Source organism: Drosophila subobscura, chromosome U (assembly GCF_008121235.1).
Source record: "Drosophila subobscura isolate 14011-0131.10 chromosome U, UCBerk_Dsub_1.0, whole genome shotgun sequence".
NCBI classification, from domain to species: domain Eukaryota; kingdom Metazoa; phylum Arthropoda; class Insecta; order Diptera; family Drosophilidae; genus Drosophila; species Drosophila subobscura.
This window is the reverse complement of record NC_048534.1, coordinates 22,906,659-22,924,217: the sequence shown is the minus strand read 5'-3', so window position 1 is coordinate 22,924,217 and position 17,559 is coordinate 22,906,659. Positions and strand designations below refer to the sequence as shown.

The 17,559-nt window shown below is 51.7% G+C and overlaps 5 protein-coding genes across 6 annotated transcripts; 2 read left to right on the top strand and 3 right to left on the bottom strand.

The window, feature by feature from the left end:
- Positions 1–52: 52 nt before the first annotated feature.
- On the bottom strand, positions 53–4,286 carry LOC117902370 (leucine--tRNA ligase, cytoplasmic). Its single transcript, XM_034813686.1, has 6 exons — positions 4,132–4,286; positions 3,128–3,960; positions 2,498–3,066; positions 1,979–2,437; positions 663–1,906; positions 53–596 (listed from the first exon to the last, which is right to left on the bottom strand). The coding sequence occupies exons 1-6, from the start codon at positions 4,132–4,134 to the stop codon at positions 159–161; spliced, it is 3,546 nt and encodes a 1,181-aa protein (XP_034669577.1). The 5' UTR covers positions 4,135–4,286; the 3' UTR covers positions 53–158.
- A 356-nt stretch (positions 4,287–4,642) lies between these two features.
- LOC117902374 (coiled-coil domain-containing protein 47) lies at positions 4,643–11,636 on the top strand. Of its 2 annotated transcripts, XM_034813691.1 has the most exons (3): positions 4,651–5,636; positions 5,704–6,051; positions 6,105–6,482. In XM_034813691.1, the coding sequence occupies exons 1-3, from the start codon at positions 4,788–4,790 to the stop codon at positions 6,342–6,344; spliced, it is 1,437 nt and encodes a 478-aa protein (XP_034669582.1). In that variant the 5' UTR covers positions 4,651–4,787; the 3' UTR covers positions 6,345–6,482. The 2 variants fall into 2 exon arrangements, with proteins under 2 accessions (XP_034669583.1, XP_034669582.1); XM_034813692.1 differs by lacking the exons at positions 5,704–6,051; positions 6,105–6,482 and adding an exon at positions 10,396–11,636 and having other exon boundaries at positions 4,643–5,048.
- On the bottom strand, positions 6,570–8,673 carry LOC117902372. The gene is made up of 2 exons (XM_034813688.1): positions 7,574–8,673; positions 6,570–7,523 (listed from the first exon to the last, which is right to left on the bottom strand). The coding sequence occupies exons 1-2, from the start codon at positions 8,671–8,673 to the stop codon at positions 6,659–6,661; spliced, it is 1,965 nt and encodes a 654-aa protein (XP_034669579.1). The 3' UTR covers positions 6,570–6,658.
- An 879-nt stretch (positions 11,637–12,515) lies between the features above and the next one.
- Positions 12,516–14,579, top strand: LOC117902373. Its single transcript, XM_034813690.1, has one exon. The coding sequence runs from the start codon at positions 12,599–12,601 to the stop codon at positions 14,534–14,536; it is 1,938 nt and encodes a 645-aa protein (XP_034669581.1). The 5' UTR covers positions 12,516–12,598; the 3' UTR covers positions 14,537–14,579.
- LOC117902371 (protein Spindly) lies at positions 14,567–17,146 on the bottom strand. Its single transcript, XM_034813687.1, has 6 exons — positions 16,566–17,146; positions 16,339–16,504; positions 16,066–16,281; positions 15,868–16,009; positions 15,635–15,733; positions 14,567–15,580 (listed from the first exon to the last, which is right to left on the bottom strand). Exons 1-6 carry the CDS (start codon positions 17,073–17,075, stop codon positions 14,611–14,613), a joined length of 2,103 nt encoding a protein of 700 aa, XP_034669578.1. The 5' UTR covers positions 17,076–17,146; the 3' UTR covers positions 14,567–14,610.
- Between the last annotated feature and the right edge of the window lie 413 nt (positions 17,147–17,559).

Genomic DNA, 17,559 nt, shown 5'->3' with positions numbered 1-17,559 from the left:
GGCAGCTCGTAATCGTAAGAGTCAAGCGGCCCGTCTAATTGGGTCAAATGCATTTGGCGTTAAGGTATTAAGTTAGTTCTTTAATAGCCATCAACTTGTTTTACAAGCTTCAAAAAGTTTCCTTTGTGAATAAATTAGTTCAATATAACCTCAACCATCTACTCCACCACATAGATCAGATTGCGACCCACTTCGGTTAGCTTGCCAGCTTGCTCCACGCTCACGCGCCTGGCTGCCACATCAAGGATGAAGTTTCCCTCTTTAAGCAACGTTTTGCCTGTCTTGTAATCCTCAAAGTTGGGTATCTTGCGTGGACCCAGCTGGGTGTCATTGAAGTGCCAGATTTTCAGATTAGACAGATCCGTTTTCAGCCCAATAATCTTGGAGATCTTCTCACGCAGTGACTGCACTGTGTCGCCCTCACTGATGATGGTGTTGACTTGGAAGAGCGATGAACGCTCAGTGGGATTCACCAGCTCAACGCTGACATTGGGGGCCACACTGAAGCTGATGAATGGCGAACCAGGGCGCACTTCCTCGCGCGTTTTCTCTGGTGCCGAGGGATCATCGGTGTACTTGACTTCCAGAGCATCCAGCTAAGAAAATTTCAAAGCATAAAAGTTATTGTGAGAATTCAATTAAATTGTAGGACAAAATCTTACATCCAGGGTGTTCTTGAGGTACTCCAGATTGCTGATCAGCACTTGTCGCTCATCGAACTCCAGGTTGACAGCCATGGCCGCCACTCCCTTGCCCGATTCCACCTTCTCGCGTATCATTTGGGCGAACGGCATCACTCGCTTCATGAACTTCTTGAGTTCCGCCTTTTTCTGGAGTGTTGCAGCAATCACCTTGTTGTCGGGCAAGGAGGCATTGAACTTATTGAACAGCTCCCGCATGGTGTCCAGGACGCAGCACTGCCAGGGCGGATAGGTTTTGGCCACCCAAATGAGCGCCCGATTGGGCTTCGCTGTCTGCGGATCCAGCGTCTTCTCCTTGCCGCCCTTGGCCTTCAGCTGCAGCAGATTCTTCAGGTTAAGACGGAAGGCGTGAGCCGCCTCCATGAGGTACTCGGAGCACATAATGTCGAGCTCATTGATGGCCCCCACCTCGGGCCAGAGAGCGTGGACAATCGACTCCTTGTTGCCCAACAGTCCCCAAACGTGTTCCGCCATATGCGGGCAGATGGGAGCCACCAGAAGAGCCTGACGACGTATGAACTCCAGCACCAACTCCACGTGCATGCCCTGAGTGCCGCACAGCTCGCGGTACTTGTCGCGGGCCAGCTGCAACTCATAGAAACCGCTTCGCAGGGCCTCCTTGAACAGCATCTTGCGGTAGTTGTCGTCCGTCTGCTGCGTCTTAAGGTTCAGCTCACTGAGGAATACCTGATCATTGAACGTCCTGGCGGCGCCCGTTCTCAGGGTGCTCTTTGTTTCCAACATATCCTTGACCCACTCGATGAACGTGTACAAGCGCAGGATGCCCGCATCCGCTGTGCTCTCCACAAAGTTAGCATCCTCAATGCTGTCGCCAGCATCGGCCAGACACAGACGCATGCCATCGGCCGAGAACTTGTCCACGGCATCGGTCAGGGTCAGAAAATTGCCATCCGACTTGGACATCTTGGCCGAGTTGAGCAGCAGATGGCCATTCACACGCATGCCCTTGGGCCACTTGGTGTCATCTTTTGGCCAAATAGCCGCATGATTGTACAGAGTGAAGGTCAGATGGTTATTGATGAGATCCTTGCCGGAAACACGCAGATCCATGGGATACCAATACTCGAACTCGCGCCGCAGCACAGCCAAATGTTCCAGCTTAATGTTTGACTTCTTTGGTGGCGGTGTCTCCTTGAAGAAGATGTAGTCCCAGATCTCAGAAGTCATGTCAGCAGGTTTTATGCCTAAAAACAAAAATAAATTAGTTTTACAAAGGGAATTCCATGAAAATTGGACAACCCAGTGCCAGGACATACCAAAGGGACCGGGCCTCTCGCCACGCAGGCTGCCACCCTGTATCAGATGCACCACTGTATAGTATGCCATGTGAATGGTTGAGTCCGACAGTGACTCAATTAGCCACTGCTCATCCCATGGTAGCTTGGTGCCCAGGCCGTATGTGCGCGAACAGGCGTACTCGTGCAGCCAGTTTAGGCACGCCTCGAAATTGTTGCGTGCCTCCTCGTGGAAGGTCTCCATATCCTGCAGTATCTTGACTGTCTGCGCCTTCCAAACGGGTTCGCCGTAGTTGATGTACCACTGATTGCACAGCGCAACAACACACTCATCGGCCGAGCGTGACATGATGGTCTTCTCGGGCTCATAATACACTTCTGCCTCGTTGGCATCCACCATTTTCTTTTGTAGATTCTTCTTGACATCCTGAACTTTGCACCCGGCAAACTCCCCAACCAACATGATGCCATCATAGAAGCCTAAAAAGATGACACAAATTTCAAAAATGCATCTCTAAAGAGGAGAGCGCCTCCACTCACTCTTCAGGTAACACATTTCCTTGGCTTCGGCCAGCTTCTCCTTGTCGTTCTGCGACTGAATCTTGAGCGTATCGTAGGCATGAACGGCACTGAGATTTCCGAGTGTGGGCACCTCAATGATGGGGAAGGGTGCGTAGGGCAGAACCATTTCATCCTTGAGTCCGTACTTCTGGCGGAACGCCTCCTTCTTCTGCAGATCCAACAGGGCAGCGTAATCGTCGGGCGAGTCGGAGGGCACAGAGGTCACCACGCCCGTGCCCTTGTCCGCTTTGATGCTCAGCATGGGCAGCGTGTAGATGATCTTATGAGTCGTCAAGGGTGCCGAAAGGGGAGTACCCAGCAGCTCTTGGCCCGTGATCTCAGCCAGCACCACAATATTGCCCTCCTCGGCGGTGAATCCCTGATAGGTCATGTTGCGCGCTGCGCGATGAGTGCTGATCCACACTTCATTCCGCGAGGTCTGCCACGCAATGTACTTTATGTCCGGATGCAGCCAGCAGTTGGTCTGGCCATACATCGTCTCCGGTCGCAGTGTGGCGGCCACCATGTAAATGGGTTGCTTGATGGCGCTACAAAAGAAACTCCAATTAAATCACAATGGAAGCGGGAAGATTGAAAACTATTTCAAACCTCAACACTTTGGGTGCCTGCAGCACCTTCATTTTGATCAGAGTGTACTCCTGCGGGCCCACACCTTCGCCAGAGGAACGGTCGTGGTCCATGCACGGCTGTCCATCCTTGGGCGAGTAGATGGTGTAGCGCTTTCCGTACATAATCTTGCCGCGCTCCTTCAGATGATTGAACTGCCATCGGACGAACGAATCAAAGAAGGGATTGGCATCCGTTGTGATGAAGTTGCGCCGCCAATCGATGTGGGCGCCAATGCTCTTCAGGTCCTGAATCGCCAGCGGGGGGAAGTAGTTCAGCCAATGCTGTGGGTCGGAGAACTCTTTGATTTCCTCATCCTTGAGACCGAAACTCTGCATGATCTGCCACTGGAACTTGGCACCACCCGTCTTGGCCACAGCCTTGCTCTTCTTGCCCTTCGACTTGTCCTTGGGTATCTCCGACTGGGTCTCCTCAACGGGCGTCTCCTCCACCGCCTCTGGAAATTGGGGTGGATAGCCATATAGTTCCACTTCACGCGTCAATTTGTCGGCACAGGCCTTGATCGGCATTCCAGTGCAATGGAAACCAAAGGGCCACAGGACACGACGTCCCTTCAGGCGATGATAGCGAACGGCAAACTCCGCCTTGGACAGACTGAATGTATGCCCCAAGTGCAGCCTTCCATTCATATAGGGAAAGGGAAACGTCACGAAGAATTTCTCCGACTGTTGCTTCTTTGGCGTCGCTGGTGCATCAGTCTCATGGACGCGCTCCTTTTCCCAGCGTTCCTGCACTTCGCGCTCGATCTTCTGCAGGTATTCCACCTTGAAGGTGCCTTTCCGTTCGATATTCGCCTGGTGCATTAACGGAAATTTGCATTTTTGAACATGTACGAGCATATGGAATGAAGAAGAATTCCGGGAAATATTGCATCAGCCGGCATGCTTTCGTGGCAGTTTGCTGGAGTCCAGCACATAAAGATAACAAGGGTCTGTGCGTATTCCCCGCCAGCAGGTATTACTCACCATTTCAGATTAGTGCACGTCGCAATTGTTTACAACAATTGTTTTATACAGATTTACGCACTTTACGCAAATATTGCCAGTGCAACGTGTTTACAAAAAGAAAATCGATAGGTCGATAGACGGAATGGCCATGCTATGGAAAAGCCTGAAAAGGTGGCGCAGGGCTGGCACAACATAATGTATGTATAAAGTATGTTTTACACATGATATTTCTGCAATTTATTACTAATTGTATTCCACTACCTTTATTTACACTTCACTATGAAATGATTATCACACACCTTGTGCAAATCATAGAGATGGGTACATATATCGTATGGATTAATTTGTTAAACAAATTATATGTGGTGTGAATATATTTTTATATGAAAAATATACTTTGTCTGTGATTTTGTGGTTGGCGGTTTCTCCTTCCAAGATTAGTTTCGATTTACTTCTTAAGTGCACTTAATTAATATTCTAGTCTTCGAACACTGCTTTCTCTCAACCGATACATCGATTATCGAAAAAAGTACCATCGATAGTTGTGCAGCCCTAACCCAAATTTAACCTAGATTCTTTTTTTCGTAATTAGGGTGAAAATATAGCACATTTAGAGAAATTGTAACTTAGTTAAGGACACAAAACGTAACATTAGTGAAGAGTATTCGTTAAGAATGCGACCAGTATTTGCCTTTTTGCTGCTGGCGCTCATCTGTGCGTGCCAGGCGCAGTCGGACTTTGAGGAAGGCGATAATGACAATGATTTTGCCGAATTCGATGATGAGTTCGTTGGTTCCAACTATTACACGGAGCCAGCGGCCAAGAATGCAGAGTCCAATTCGGCAGGTGAAGGTGCTGGCGGGGACAGTGGCTCCAGGGAGGAACAAGTGCCGCCACGCAAGCAGCCGCAAGTCGTCGACGACGATGATGATGATGGCCTTGTGGAGGAGGACGACGAGTTCGAGCACTTCCAGGACGAGGAGGAGTTCGAGGGCTATGACGGCGGCGATGCCAAGGACCCGCCAATCGACGAGCAGGCCGAGCCCAAACTGAATATACCCAACATCCCGCTGCACTTCCGCACCCACTGGGACTCCTATTGGATGGAGATGCTGATGGTCGCCGGTCTGCTGGCGTACTTTGCCAACTTCTTTGCGGGAAAGGCGAAAAACGCACGACTGGCCCAGCTCTGGTTCAGCACGCACAAAGCTCTGTTGGATGAGAACTTTGCCTTGGTGGGGGACGATGGCAAGGCTGAGAATGAGAATCCCGGTCTGATCAAGGAGAGCGAGAGCCTGTACACGCTCTGGTGCTCGGGACGCACATGCTGCGAAGGCATGCTCGTCGAGCTAAAGATGATCAAGCGCCAGGACTTGGTGTCCCTTGTGGCGGGACTGATGCGCCCCCAGCTGGATCAGGTCCATATCAAAATCGAACTGACGCGTGGCCTAATGGATTCATTTGTATTTGCAGTCGGCACTAAGAAGACCATCACCAAGGTCTTTAAGGAATATACAGATTTGGTAAGGAACCTTTATTAATGCCCAATTTAAATTCGATTCTAAAACCATTTTGCTGGCCATTTTGCAGAGCAAATTCTGTAGTCTAGTCGGGAAGCCGGAGGATCGCTACAATGTGCCCAATGGCTTCGCAGTGCTCTCGGAGGTGCCAGAGGCAACATCTGCCATACTGGAGACACGCATTATTACCGCACTTAAGAAATACCAAAGCTATATCGATTACCTGCACATTTCGGATCAGTTCAGTGGCCCCATCCAGCAGGAGGAGGGCAACACACTGAAGCAGCTGGAGACAAAGCCGGTGCTCCTGGCCGGCTTCAATCTGCCCAAGCATGCCGAAATGGAAACCATTAAGCCCTTGTTATTGTTGATCTTTTACCTAATGGAACGTTTGAAGACTTATCGCATGTCCAAGGAGGTAATCCATCCACAAATACGATTGAGTGTTTGGTACTATAAATCTGTTTGCAGGGCAAGTCCAAGTCTGACAAGAACCGTCAGCGCGTTGAGGAGGAGTTCTTGAAGAGCACACACGCTGCACGTGCCGAGGCCGCTGCTCAGCGTCGCGAGGACAAGCGCAAGCAGGAGAAGGAGCGCATTCTGGCCGATGAAGACCCGGAGAAGCAGCGCCGCTGGGAGGCCAAGGAGCAGAAGCGTCAGGCCAAAAAGAATGCACCCAAAATGAAGCGACTGGCCGTCAAGTCATTGTAGATTGTTTTTTTCTACTCGCCATTACAGTAGCGCCTCCTCCTTAAAGTACATAGAAACATTGACCATTTAGTAGTTGTTCCTCAAAGTGCTACAGAGAATAAAGCAATATATTTGTTTCCCGAGGGAGCGCCATAAAAACGAATCTAAATTGGATATCCAGCAGATAAGATAAGCTAAATCTAAGGCCCGTCTCCCCATAGAGCTGCAAGTCTTAGCCCATTTATCTGCATTTTATATGGAAAGACTTGCTCTAGAATTTATGTTTTAACAGAACAATTTGGAATCATGAATCACAGCTCTCTGCTTGGGCCCACCTAGCACTTGACTGGGAAACAATTCTCATTGGATACATAGGCAATGTGGTTGCGCAGCGTCTTGATTTGCTTCTGGGCGGCATCGAAGCTGTAGGAGAGCGTGTTGAGCTGACCCTGCATCTCGCGTATGACGGCCTCGCGATCGTTGACGGACAGTGAGGCGGTGGCACGGCACTGGGCCAGCTCCTTCTCGAGGCGATTGATGTGCTCCTGCTGCTGGGATTTAATCAGTTCGGCGCGCTCTTTGGTGCCGGCTATGATCTTGGCGGACTCAGTGCGCAGTGTGTCGAGGTCGTCCTGGGTGGCCTTCAGCTGTTCGCAGAAGAGATCTCGCTGGCGCAGCAGCTCCTCCAGTTCGTTGCGGGCCTGCGTGAGCTCCAGCTGGCACTGGGCTAGTTGTGGGCGCACGTCCACCGAGGTGGGGGAGCTCATTTGGGCCTTGCAGGACTTGAGCTCCTTGCAGACGACCACCAGCTTGCCCTGCAGCTCGTCCTTCTCCTTGCAGATCTGGGCCAGCTTCAGCTGCTCGTTCTCCAGCAGCTTGGGGAAGTGGAGCAGCTCGTTGAGCTTCTCCTGGAACTTGGCACGGATCTCCTTCACCTCCGTGTTGATCTGCTGCTCGATGCGCTTGTTGTTCATGTTCAGCTTCTCCAGCGACACGCACTGCTCCTCGACCTTCTGCTGGGCCAGCAGGTACTTGTTGCGGTAGTCCTCCAGCTGCTGCGACTGCTCCTTCATGATGCACTTGAACTCCTGCTGCTCCTCCTTCAGCTCATTGACGCGTGCACGCAGCAGATTCAACTCGGCAGCATCGGCCTCTCCATCGCCGCCTTTCGATGGGCCGCTGCCACAAATGCCCTTCATTCTGGGTAGGAGTTGGAGTTGGATTAAGAGAAGAGCAAACATTTCCCTTACCTTTTCTGCATCTCCTTCATCTGGCAATCCTTGCGCTGGAACTCGGTCAGCAGCCGCGTGTAGTTCTCCTTCATTTTTTCGTACTTGTCCGCCTTGGTGTTGAGCTTGCCGCCGCAGATGACCAGTGGATCGGGTTCCTCCGGGCAGGGCGGACGTGCCGGGCATGGGCGGGCGCAAGGCTCCTCATCCTCGCTCTGATCATCGCACGGCTCCTGCCCCTCGCGCTGGCTCACTTCGTGCAGCAACTTCTTCACCGCACACTGCATTTTCACAATGCGATGCTTCAGCCTGTCCATGGACTCTGTGTGTGAGGGCGCGGAGGAGTTCTGCGGACATGGGGCATGGCCATGCGAGCGCTTGGCCGAACGACAGGGCGGTGCAGCGGGGCACACGCTGCTGCTGCTCTCCGGGCAGGGAGACTTCGCGCCACAGGGTCCGGGACTGCAGACGGGCGGCTTGCTCTTGCAGGCCATTATGGCAGCGGCAATCTCCTGCATCATGCGCCTATCCTCCGGACAGGCGCCCTTCATCTTCTGCATGGCCTTCTGCAGGGCACAGATCAGTCGCTCATCCATCGCTCCACCGCCACCGCCATGACTGGCACAAGAGCTGGCCTCATCGCTGCAGGGTTCCGCCGAGCTATCCCGCAGCCCGTTGCATGTGCCCATGTTGCACATGTAGGGCGAGAGCTGATCCTCGTCCACGGTGGTGGTCAGGTTCACCTCCTGGTAGTGCCGATGCGAGCCAAAGTTCTGCAGCTCGATGGCACGCCGCATCATGGTGTGGAGTTTGATGTTCTCCTGCTCCATGCACACGCGCAGGCGCTTGATCTCGCGCATGTCGTTGCGGGTCTGGCAGGGCTTGGAGCACATGTCCATCACATTGCCCTTGATGTCCTGGATGATCTTGTTCTGGCAGTCGATCTCCTTGATCAGTGCCAGATACTCCATGTACATGCGCTTCTGCTCCGGATCGTCGGAGGACTCGCCCAGGCGCGAGAACAGATCATCCTCGATGCCCTCCTCCATCATGTGCTCCTCCATGAACTTTTGCTCCTCCTCGTACTCCCCACCATCTTCGGTGTTCTCTGTATCCGCCATCCCTATGCTACTCTATTCCAAATTCGTAGAATTTTCAACAATTTTTGTATACGTTTTCTGAACTTTTATTTTCTTTTCCCCTTTTTGTGCCCACTAAAAATTTGAAAAAATTAACTAAAAAATTTGATCAGCTGAGCTGTTGTGCTATTCCTAAACGTATAAAATAAACTGAGGCACTAGCCGTATAATCTGAATGGGAATATGATAGCATATAGAATATGGCCTGCTGTGATTCGGAAAAAATTTATAAACCGAAACGAGGGAGTGAGTGGAGAAAAACTAAAATTTGTTACCCCTTGGGCAGCACTTCAGACTTCTCAAATCAAAGCCCAGATGCATCAGCCTAGGGCCTGGATATCTAGCGGCTCGTTTAATTAATTTAAAAATGATTCCCAAATGGACTAAAGCCCACTCAGGGGGCTGTCAGAGAGCGCTAACGGCACTGTAGACGGCTGCACTAACAGCACTGTAAACGGGTGCATTAACAGCACAGTAGTCTGGTAGCTACAGGCTGTTGGTAAACGGCGGAAACAGACTGTTACCTGGGCTGTTAACAGTGCTGCCAGCCCGCCAGCGCTGCTCATCTGAACACTAGCATTTTGATGAAAAATTGCATCAAAAATATTAAAATCAGCAAAAACTAAAATGGAAATTTCTTTAAATTTCACTTAATTTTTTCGTAGCAACAAATCCCAGTAGGCCTGGCCTGAAAAAATCTCCTTGAAAGTCAGTAGTTTTCGAATCGTCTGGAGAATAACTTCATTAATTCATTAATTTTAGTAAACGAATGTGATAATATTGTTGTAAAAATTTTCTGTTGGCTCAAAACAGCGTTAAAATTTCACAAGTGCGAATTCAATTGGATTAGATCAGATCAAACGCTAAATTTTAGTAACCCACAAAAGCCACCACTTTGACTGAGTCTGAAGAGGCAGCCTTGGAGCAGATAAACAAACAATGGAGGCGACTGGCAACGACTTGGAGCTGGCTAAGAGAGAGGAGCTGCCGCGGAAGGATAACGAGCATCATGGCGACGGGCAAGGAGACGTGGAACTGGCCCTCAACGAGGTGGATGAGACCGATGCGAAGCTCGACGATGAGCAAGAGTACGAGTGTGAGGGCAGGCATCGCATACCCAAGCTGGGGCAGAAGAGATCCGCCTCCTATCGCCCTGGAGAACGTGCACGGGATGCACGTCTGCAGAAGCCACAAAACTCGGACGAGATTGGGGCGAAGCTGAAGGAGGAGCTGTGCAAGTACAAGCAGGAGCTGCAGGAGTACAACGAGACGACCAAGGATCTGGAGGAGAAGTACATGAAGATCAACTACCAGCTGAGCGGACTGCAGCAGCAGCACGACCAGTTTGTGGCCACGCGTGGCAGCAGCTCCGACCAGGAGGAGGAGGAGGAGGAGCTGGACGGCGTTGCTGATGTCTACAGCTACAAATCCTCGACCAGCATCGCCTCCAATGCGTCCCTGGAGCAGAGCAGCAGCAAGATCTTTCGCAGCAGCAGCAGCTTCATGACTGTCCTGGAGGCGCCCAACTCCTACGAGGATCTGCACCAGAAGAAGCCGAAGCTGTACCCCAGGGAGAAGCACTCCCCGTCGAAGAAGATGAGCCTGTCCGATCAGGTGAGCGACGACTACAGCAGCCACATTGTGGAGACGCTGGCAAGTCGGCAGGCCAGGCGTCGACAGCGTTCAATAATGGACGAGGACGAGGACGACATGGAGGATCAAGAGAACCAGCCGGCCTCGATCAAGGATGTCTACAAGGTGCTCAAGGACGTGATGAACACCTCGCAGGATCATCACCAGTACAAGCAGGAGCGGGCACATCCCAGGGAGCGTGAAGGCAGCTCCACGCGTGAGCTCTACACGACCATCAACAGCCTGAAGACCGAGCAGGGACAATATCGCAGCATCATTCGACAGCAGAAGGATCGACTGTCCGACTACCATTCGAGGTGTGTGAAGGCGCAGGAGATCATGAAGACGCAGAAGCACGAGATCGACAAGCTGCACGTCAACAACAAGCAGCTGGAGTCGAGCATCTACCACGACATCGACTCGCTCCGCTCGAAGATCGATGTGAAGCTGAAGCACATCTCGCACCTGCCGCAGCTGATGCGGGAGGAGCACAGCAAGTACGAGAAGGCCATGCGGGAGAACTGCAAGCTGGTGGACAAGCTCCGACTGCTGCACCAGGAGGCCAATCAGCTGAAGCTGAAGATCGACGAGCTGGGGCGCCGCAAGCTGGTGACCATCAACCGCCTGAAGGCTGCCGAGCGTGACCTGAAGATCTTCAAGAACTACAATGCCGCCCTCAAGACCGAGAAGCGACGCCTGTCCGAGGAGCTGAGCAGCGTCAAGCAGCAGCTGGAGTCGCTGCAGTCGGCCAGCAAGCGGCAGATGTGCCGCCACCGAGAGCAGAGCGAAAAGCAGCGCCGCGAGCTGCAGAAGCGCATCTTCGACCTCGAGCTGAAGCTCAGCCGCAGCCAGAATTCCACCTCGAGCTTGATCCAAGAGCGCGACAGTCTCATTGCCGAGCTGCAGGCCCAGCTGCACACGTTGGTGCACAACTTTGAGGTCTCCCAGAAGCACATTCGCGTGCTGCGGCGACACATCTACTCCATGACATCAGGTGGCAGCGGCAGCGGCATAAGCGGCAGTGGCGGTGGGGTAGGAATTGGAGGTGGTCCCGCCAGTTCTGGCATTGGCTCGGTCCGGCCCAACGAGTCATCGGGCATTGGCCGGGCCAATCCAAGTTCCCAGGGATCCAGCGCCGGACGCAGTAATCCACGCATGATGCTAATGAAGGCCAAGGCCTAAACAACTTGAAGATATGCCTCACACCCTCTAGGTAGAAGAAATGGAGATGGAGACAGAGGGCTGCGATGCATATAATCAAATTGTTTGGGTCTTACACGTGTCCGGTTAGTGTCTGTTAATGGATTCTTTGATTAAAATTTATAAATAATAAGTTTCCTATAAAAAAAAACAAGAAATAGTGTGTGATTATAAAGGAAAGTAATGTTTTAAGGACCAAGAAGAAAGGAAAGAAATTATTTTAAATAAAGGCGCTTATTTCTGTGCTCATATGTAAAACGCAGCAGTGAGTAGGGAGAGCGTTAAATATATCGAGTACGGGAGAGCGTCTTAAAGGAGATAATTTCCCTGGCCGTTTACACACAGGAGCGAATTTCCCTGACCGCTTAAACACTGGAGAGTATTTCCCTGAACGTTTACACCCAGGAGAGAATTTCCCTGATCAGCAACAGCGCGCGCAGTTAGCTATATTTTGAATTTCGAAGGCTTGCTAAGCTTTTTTAGGCACCCGAAAATGTCAAACTATCAAACTTGTCGAGACAGATGAACGAGATAAGAGCTCATTCAACTCAAAATAGTGTGTTTATAAAGGAAAATCTTCTTTTACAATATAAGAGAGGAAATAAATTCTTAGATCGAAACGCAAAAATGAATCCCGTAGCCTCTAATGATGCACCTGAGCTGTGTGATCTCATGCCTTGATCAACAAGTGCCAATCAAATTGAACCAAAATTAAAAAAAACAAAACAATAATTCCATTTCCATGGAAATTTCTCGCAGCTGCTGGCCGTTTTACATATAAACAAAATTTCCACAGCCACTTGCTGTGCGAAAAGTGTTGGCGAGAGATTAGGCAGAGGATGGACCAGGCGATGACAGCCGAAAGAGCAGCGTTCCGAGCCAGAGAGCGAGGAGTCTTGGCTAAAAATATAACACGAAAACATCTCTGAGAGATAAATTTGTAAGGAAAACTCTTAGAGAGCGGCTGGAGGGGGGCTGGCAGCCGCAAAGGTGTGCTGCTGGTTGGCTTTTCCAATGTGAGGGTCGCTCCTCGGCTCTCAGTTGAATTTTCGCACGCGTCGCGTACGAACTCCGGATGGGCAGCCCCAGGCGTTCCCCACACACAATGACGCACTGCGTCATGCTCTGCCTTTGCCAGTGTCTGCTGCTGTTCTTGTCACACGTGAGGGCGACAGCAGCAACAGCTGACGATGAGTTGTCTTCCGCCTACGCAGCGACATTCACTTGCGTCATACGCGCCACGCTCTACATGACGCCGGCATGGGATCGCAGCGCCCAAGACTTTGGCCTGCCGCTGGACATCGATTGCTCCAGAAACAGCACGCTGGAGGCACTGACAGCCTTCGACCTTGGTGCCCAGCGTGTGGCCGGCAAGAGTCATGTGCTGCTGGATGGCAGGCACACGCCGCCACTCGGCGTGGCCAGCTATGGCCTGGAGTATCTGGACAATTGTCCCCAGCTGCAGAGCATGCAGATCGAGCGATTTGTAGGTGACTCCACCCTGACGTTGGGCTGCGGAGGTCCCATTCTCAACAAGATGACAGCCGTGTCCCTTACGAACAATGAGCTGGGCACGCTCAGTGGGAATAGCTTTGAGCAGCTGCCGCATTTGAGGTGTCTGCGGGTGGAGAGCAACTCCCTGAGGTACATGGAACCGCTGCTGGGCTGTGAGGAACTGCAAGAGCTGAGCATCAGGCAGGAGCAGCAATTGGTGCTGAAGGATGCTGAAGTCCTAGCGCAGCTGGGGATGCTAAGAAAACTTGACCTCAGGCAACTGAAGCTGATTGCAGCGGAGTTCTTTGATTCAATCCCTGAGAATCTCACGGAACTCAGTGTGGAGGGTACAAAAATAGAAAAGGGAAGTCTGCTGCTGGCAAATGGCACAACCCAACTGCTGAATGTCTCCTTTGTCGATTGCCAACTGCAGGGATTTGCGCTTGCACACAAAGGAAATCAAAGTTTGCTCCATTTAAACCTCAGTGGCAATGCCTTGAGCACGCTGGAACTAGCTGAAAGTTCGCTCTTAACGCTGGATCTCAGTCGGAATCAATTGGTGAAGCTAAACAGCAGCTGGTTCGCAGGATTGCCGCAACTCCAGGAGCTACGCTTGCAGCAGAATCGTCTGCAAACGCTGTCCCTGCTGCAGCTGCTGCAAATTGCACCGAAATCCCTGCAACATCTCGATCTGCGTTCGAATCAGTTGCTGAGCCTGAAGGATGTGGAGCAGCAGCAGCAGCAGCAGTCCATGCAGCCGAGAATGTCCATCGATGGCAATCCGTGGAGCTGCCAGTGGCTGCTCAACTTCTCGCACTCCCAACCTCAAGCGTTTCGGCTCCTGCAGTACTCCAAATACATTTCCCACATCAATGTGAATGGTTTGAGCTGCAGTCCGCAGGCGGCACCCACCAAACCGGCTCGCCCGCTGGGCAGGATTATGCATGTGGCCGGCAACAGCTCCTTCGTGCCGGTGCTGCATCCCAATACGAATGTCTCCAGCTTCACGGTGCTCTACGGCAATCCCGTGGAGCTGCATCGCAGTCAGCGTTCGGGCGCTCTCATCATTGTCTTCATGCTGCCGCTGGGCATCGCGCTGCTCTTCCTGCTGCTCTACCTCTATCTGCACTGCGAGCGACTCTTCCACTTGTCCTACTACGTGTCGGGCGTGTCGTGCTTTGGGAATGGTAAATCCTCCAGCCAGCCACGCTTCGTGGATCATGTGGACATTGTGCGCTATCCCATAGCAAATGGCAACCTGGACTTGGAGCCTGCGCTGGAGGATGGCTACGAGACGCCGGTGAGCTGCAACTGCGCGGGCCACAGGGATTCCTCCTGCTCGCGCACGCAGCACGTGACGTACGAGTCACTGCCCACGGAGCTGCCGTATCAGGTTTACTCCGAGATCAAGGAGCTGCCTGAGCAGGCAGAGACAAAGGAGATGCCGGCGCCCACAGCGCCCATCTACGACCACCTGTCGTTCGGGGAGGAAGGGGCCACAGCTGGAGAAAATAGTTAGAAATAATTGTTAGCTCCCCGTGCTGCCTGCTGCTGCTTGTTCTAAGTTTTAATTAAAGTTTTCTTATTCAAATTTCACTTCCTTGGCTGCCTGGAGCCGATGACAATGCGTCTGATGATGTTCGGTCCCTTAATCGTTGGCTTAATGTCCTTAACAGCTGCTGTCGCTGGCGTTTCATTCTCCTTGGCCTCCTCGGCCTGTGGCTGCTCCACGGGACTCAGGTTGTGTACCACAGGTGAGCTGCCGCTGAACTGCACCGTCTTGTGGCTGTCCTCGGCGAATATTTCACGCTTCCTGCTCAGAATGGAGCGCACATTCCGGTTGGTTGTGTCCTGCATGGCAGGCTCCCTCACGGGTGTTCCCTTGCGCAGTGGCTTGGCGGGGCTGCTCTCCTCCACATCGCTGTCATAGTCCTCGTCCTTGAGTTCCTTTTGCTTCAGTGGCGTTCCCTGGCGAGCCTTGGACTTGGCTGCTCCTGCTTCGGGCGCTTGTTTGGCCATCAACGTTTCGTTGGACTTTACTTTGATGACGCCCAAGCGTGGCTTAACGGGTGTGCCCTTCATCACTGGTTTCACTGCATTGTCAATCGATTGGTCATTGTCTGGGTCTTCCTCCTCCTCCTCATCCGCTTCCTCGCTGGCCTCGCATTCCACTTTGATGCGTGTCTGGATGGGTGTGCCCTTCATCTGGGGCTTGGCTGCGGCCACTGAGCTCTCTTCGCATTTGATTTTTATGCCACCCGCGCGCGTCTTCACTGGCGTGCCCTTCTTGAGGGGCTTGGGTGCCTCTTCTGCAGGGGATTCCCCTTTCACTTCTTGCTTGATTACAATGGGTGTGGCCAGGGGCACAGTTTCCTCAGCTTCAACCTCCGTGAGTCTCTCTGTGGCTGCCACACTGAAAATGCGTGGCCGTGCGGCCTGCAGCTCAGCCTCCTCGATGTTGAACTCCATGGCCTGCACCAGCTTGAAGGCAATCTTGTGCTCCGTCAGCAGATTCTCGCGATCAATCAGCACGCAGCGAGACTTCAGCGATTCAAAGCGCCAACTGGAAGCAGAAATTCAAGCATAAATCGCAAACAAGAGCCAAAATCTCACTCACCGCGCCATTTCCTGCTGCATGGAACGCATCTGCTGGTCCAGGGCGGCCTTTTGGATGCGCATTCGATGCAGTTGCGCCTTCTGCTCGTCCGTTTCGCGTCTAAATGGATGAATGGGTGAGGGATGGTGAGGATAATTACCTAACTAGAGGGGAGCCAGCCTCAGAGCAAGAGGCTTAGCAAGTGTTTGCTTAGCGATGCCAGCACACTGTCGATGCGATTGGGCAACTCATACTTGCAGAAATCCAGCATGGAGTCCAGCCAGGTGACGTTCTTCTCGCTGGCAATCTCGCGCAGTCGCTTCTGGGAGACATTCAGCTGCTGCTCCAGGCTCTCGTTCTGCCTCATCAGCTGGCCAATGCGTTCGTTGAGTTTGTCTGCGGAGGAGTAAATCATGGCAAAAGGGTTCCCCAAGGGCTGTACTGCCGCTCACTCTGGTAGGTTTTGTCCGCACTGCAGAAAATGGTGCTGCATGCCTGCAGCTCTCTGTGCATGGCCACATTCTCGCGCTTCAGGCGGCGTATCTCGAACTCGCTCTCCGTGTAGGTCTTCTTCATGTCCAGATAGCTCTTTTTCTGGGCAGCCAGCAGCTGCTTCATCACCTGCCGCTGATCGTCCACCTCCGCAAACAGCGAGTTGCCCTTGGGCTCTGCAAAACACACAAATCGAAGCTGAAACCACAAGCTAAGCTTCTCCTTATAGCTACCATTCGTTTGGGGTGCACTTGTAAGCTGAAATATCTTGGCATTGGCATCCACCAGCTCCTCCTGGGCGGCATACAGCTGCTGCTCCTTCTCCTCCAGCTCGTTGCGTTTGCACAGCAAATTCTGCTCCAGGCAGCTCACCTGATCCTGCAGACATTCGATGGTTTTCTAAGCGGAAAACAAAGCAATTATTACAGTCTCCAATGAGGGATACAAATCTAAAACCCACCTCCTTTTCAGCCACTTCCAGGATGTGTTTCACGCTGAACTCCTCATGCTCCGCCAGCTTATGCAGCAGCTCAGAGTTCTCACTCTCCACGGCATGTATGCGCTGGTGGCACTCTTCATGTGCATCTTTGGATGTCAAGTTGGCTGCCAGCCCACGCTCCGCAGCCGCCAATTGGTTTTGCAAGCCCCGCGCCTCCTCCGCTTTGGTGTCATAGTCCTGCTGGAGCGTGTCGTGCTCCACCTGCAGGCTCCTGAAGCGCCCGCGCAGCTCCTCCAGCTCCTGCACCTCCACACCGGGTCGTACTTCCGCCGGCGTGCCCAATTGTTCGAGTTCTTGGGTCAGGTAGGCCTCCGCCGCTAGGGCCGTGTCCAGATTTCGTTTCAGTTCGTATATGCGCTGGGCATCGCTTTCGGTTTGGTTCTTTAGCTTCTGATTACGCTCGTGCAGGATCTTGTACTCCTCGACAATATCGTCTACGCTTAAAGCGTGCAAATCCAAGAAATTGCTCATAGTTTCGGCATTTAATTTTGCGTTTAAAATATTTTATTTCAAAATGATGCTAGCGGTGGGACGAAAGTAAAATGTAACCGCGGACATTATCGATGAAATATACCGACAGACCCCTCGAAAATATACCGAAATATACACTTTCATGTTAAAAATATACCGCAAGTATAACTGGAAAATGCTTACTATTTTAATAGGAAAATAATAATTTATTTGAAAACATTCTCTACAGCAATCCTTTACATACAAAATATTACCTTGTTAACTTTAAATTTGTTGGTTTATTTCATTGGTAAATATTTTTATAAAACAGTGACAGTGAATTTTCGGTGTGACCCTAGCATAAGATTTGCTCATGTTCGCCGGTAGACAATCTACATCTCTTATGTAGTTGCCATGTAGCAGCATTAATTCAAAAAATAATTCCCACAGTTTTATTTGTTTAAAATGCAAACAAATAATAGCAGAAAACTGTGGCGTGGATTCA

Bases quoted from the DNA above. Each gene is read 5' to 3' on its own strand.
- LOC117902374 (XM_034813691.1), top strand. From the start codon at position 4,788: ATGCGACCAGTATTTGCCTTTTTGCTGCTGGCGCTCATCTGTGCGTGC. The intron at 5,637-5,703 runs GTAAGGAACCTT...GCCATTTTGCAG, and splicing joins TTAAGGAATATACAGATTTG to AGCAAATTCTGTAGTCTAGT. The intron at 6,052-6,104 runs GTAATCCATCCA...ATCTGTTTGCAG, and splicing joins CTTATCGCATGTCCAAGGAG to GGCAAGTCCAAGTCTGACAA.
- LOC117902370 (XM_034813686.1), bottom strand. The intron at 3,067-3,127 runs GTTTGAAATAGT...TTTCTTTTGTAG, and splicing joins CAGGCACCCAAAGTGTTGAG to CGCCATCAAGCAACCCATTT. The intron at 2,438-2,497 runs GTGAGTGGAGGC...TCATCTTTTTAG, and splicing joins GGAAATGTGTTACCTGAAGA to GCTTCTATGATGGCATCATG.
- LOC117902373 (XM_034813690.1), top strand. From the start codon at position 12,599: ATGGGCAGCCCCAGGCGTTCCCCACACACAATGACGCACTGCGTCATG.
- LOC117902371 (XM_034813687.1), bottom strand. From the start codon at position 17,075: ATGAGCAATTTCTTGGATTTGCACGCTTTAAGCGTAGACGATATTGTC. The intron at 16,505-16,565 runs GTGGGTTTTAGA...TTTTCCGCTTAG, and splicing joins TGGAAGTGGCTGAAAAGGAG to AAAACCATCGAATGTCTGCA. The intron at 15,581-15,634 runs GTGAGTGAGATT...TTCTGCTTCCAG, and splicing joins ATGCAGCAGGAAATGGCGCG to TTGGCGCTTTGAATCGCTGA.
- LOC117902372 (XM_034813688.1), bottom strand. From the start codon at position 8,673: ATGGCGGATACAGAGAACACCGAAGATGGTGGGGAGTACGAGGAGGAG. The intron at 7,524-7,573 runs GTAAGGGAAATG...ACTCCTACCCAG, and splicing joins ATGAAGGAGATGCAGAAAAG to AATGAAGGGCATTTGTGGCA.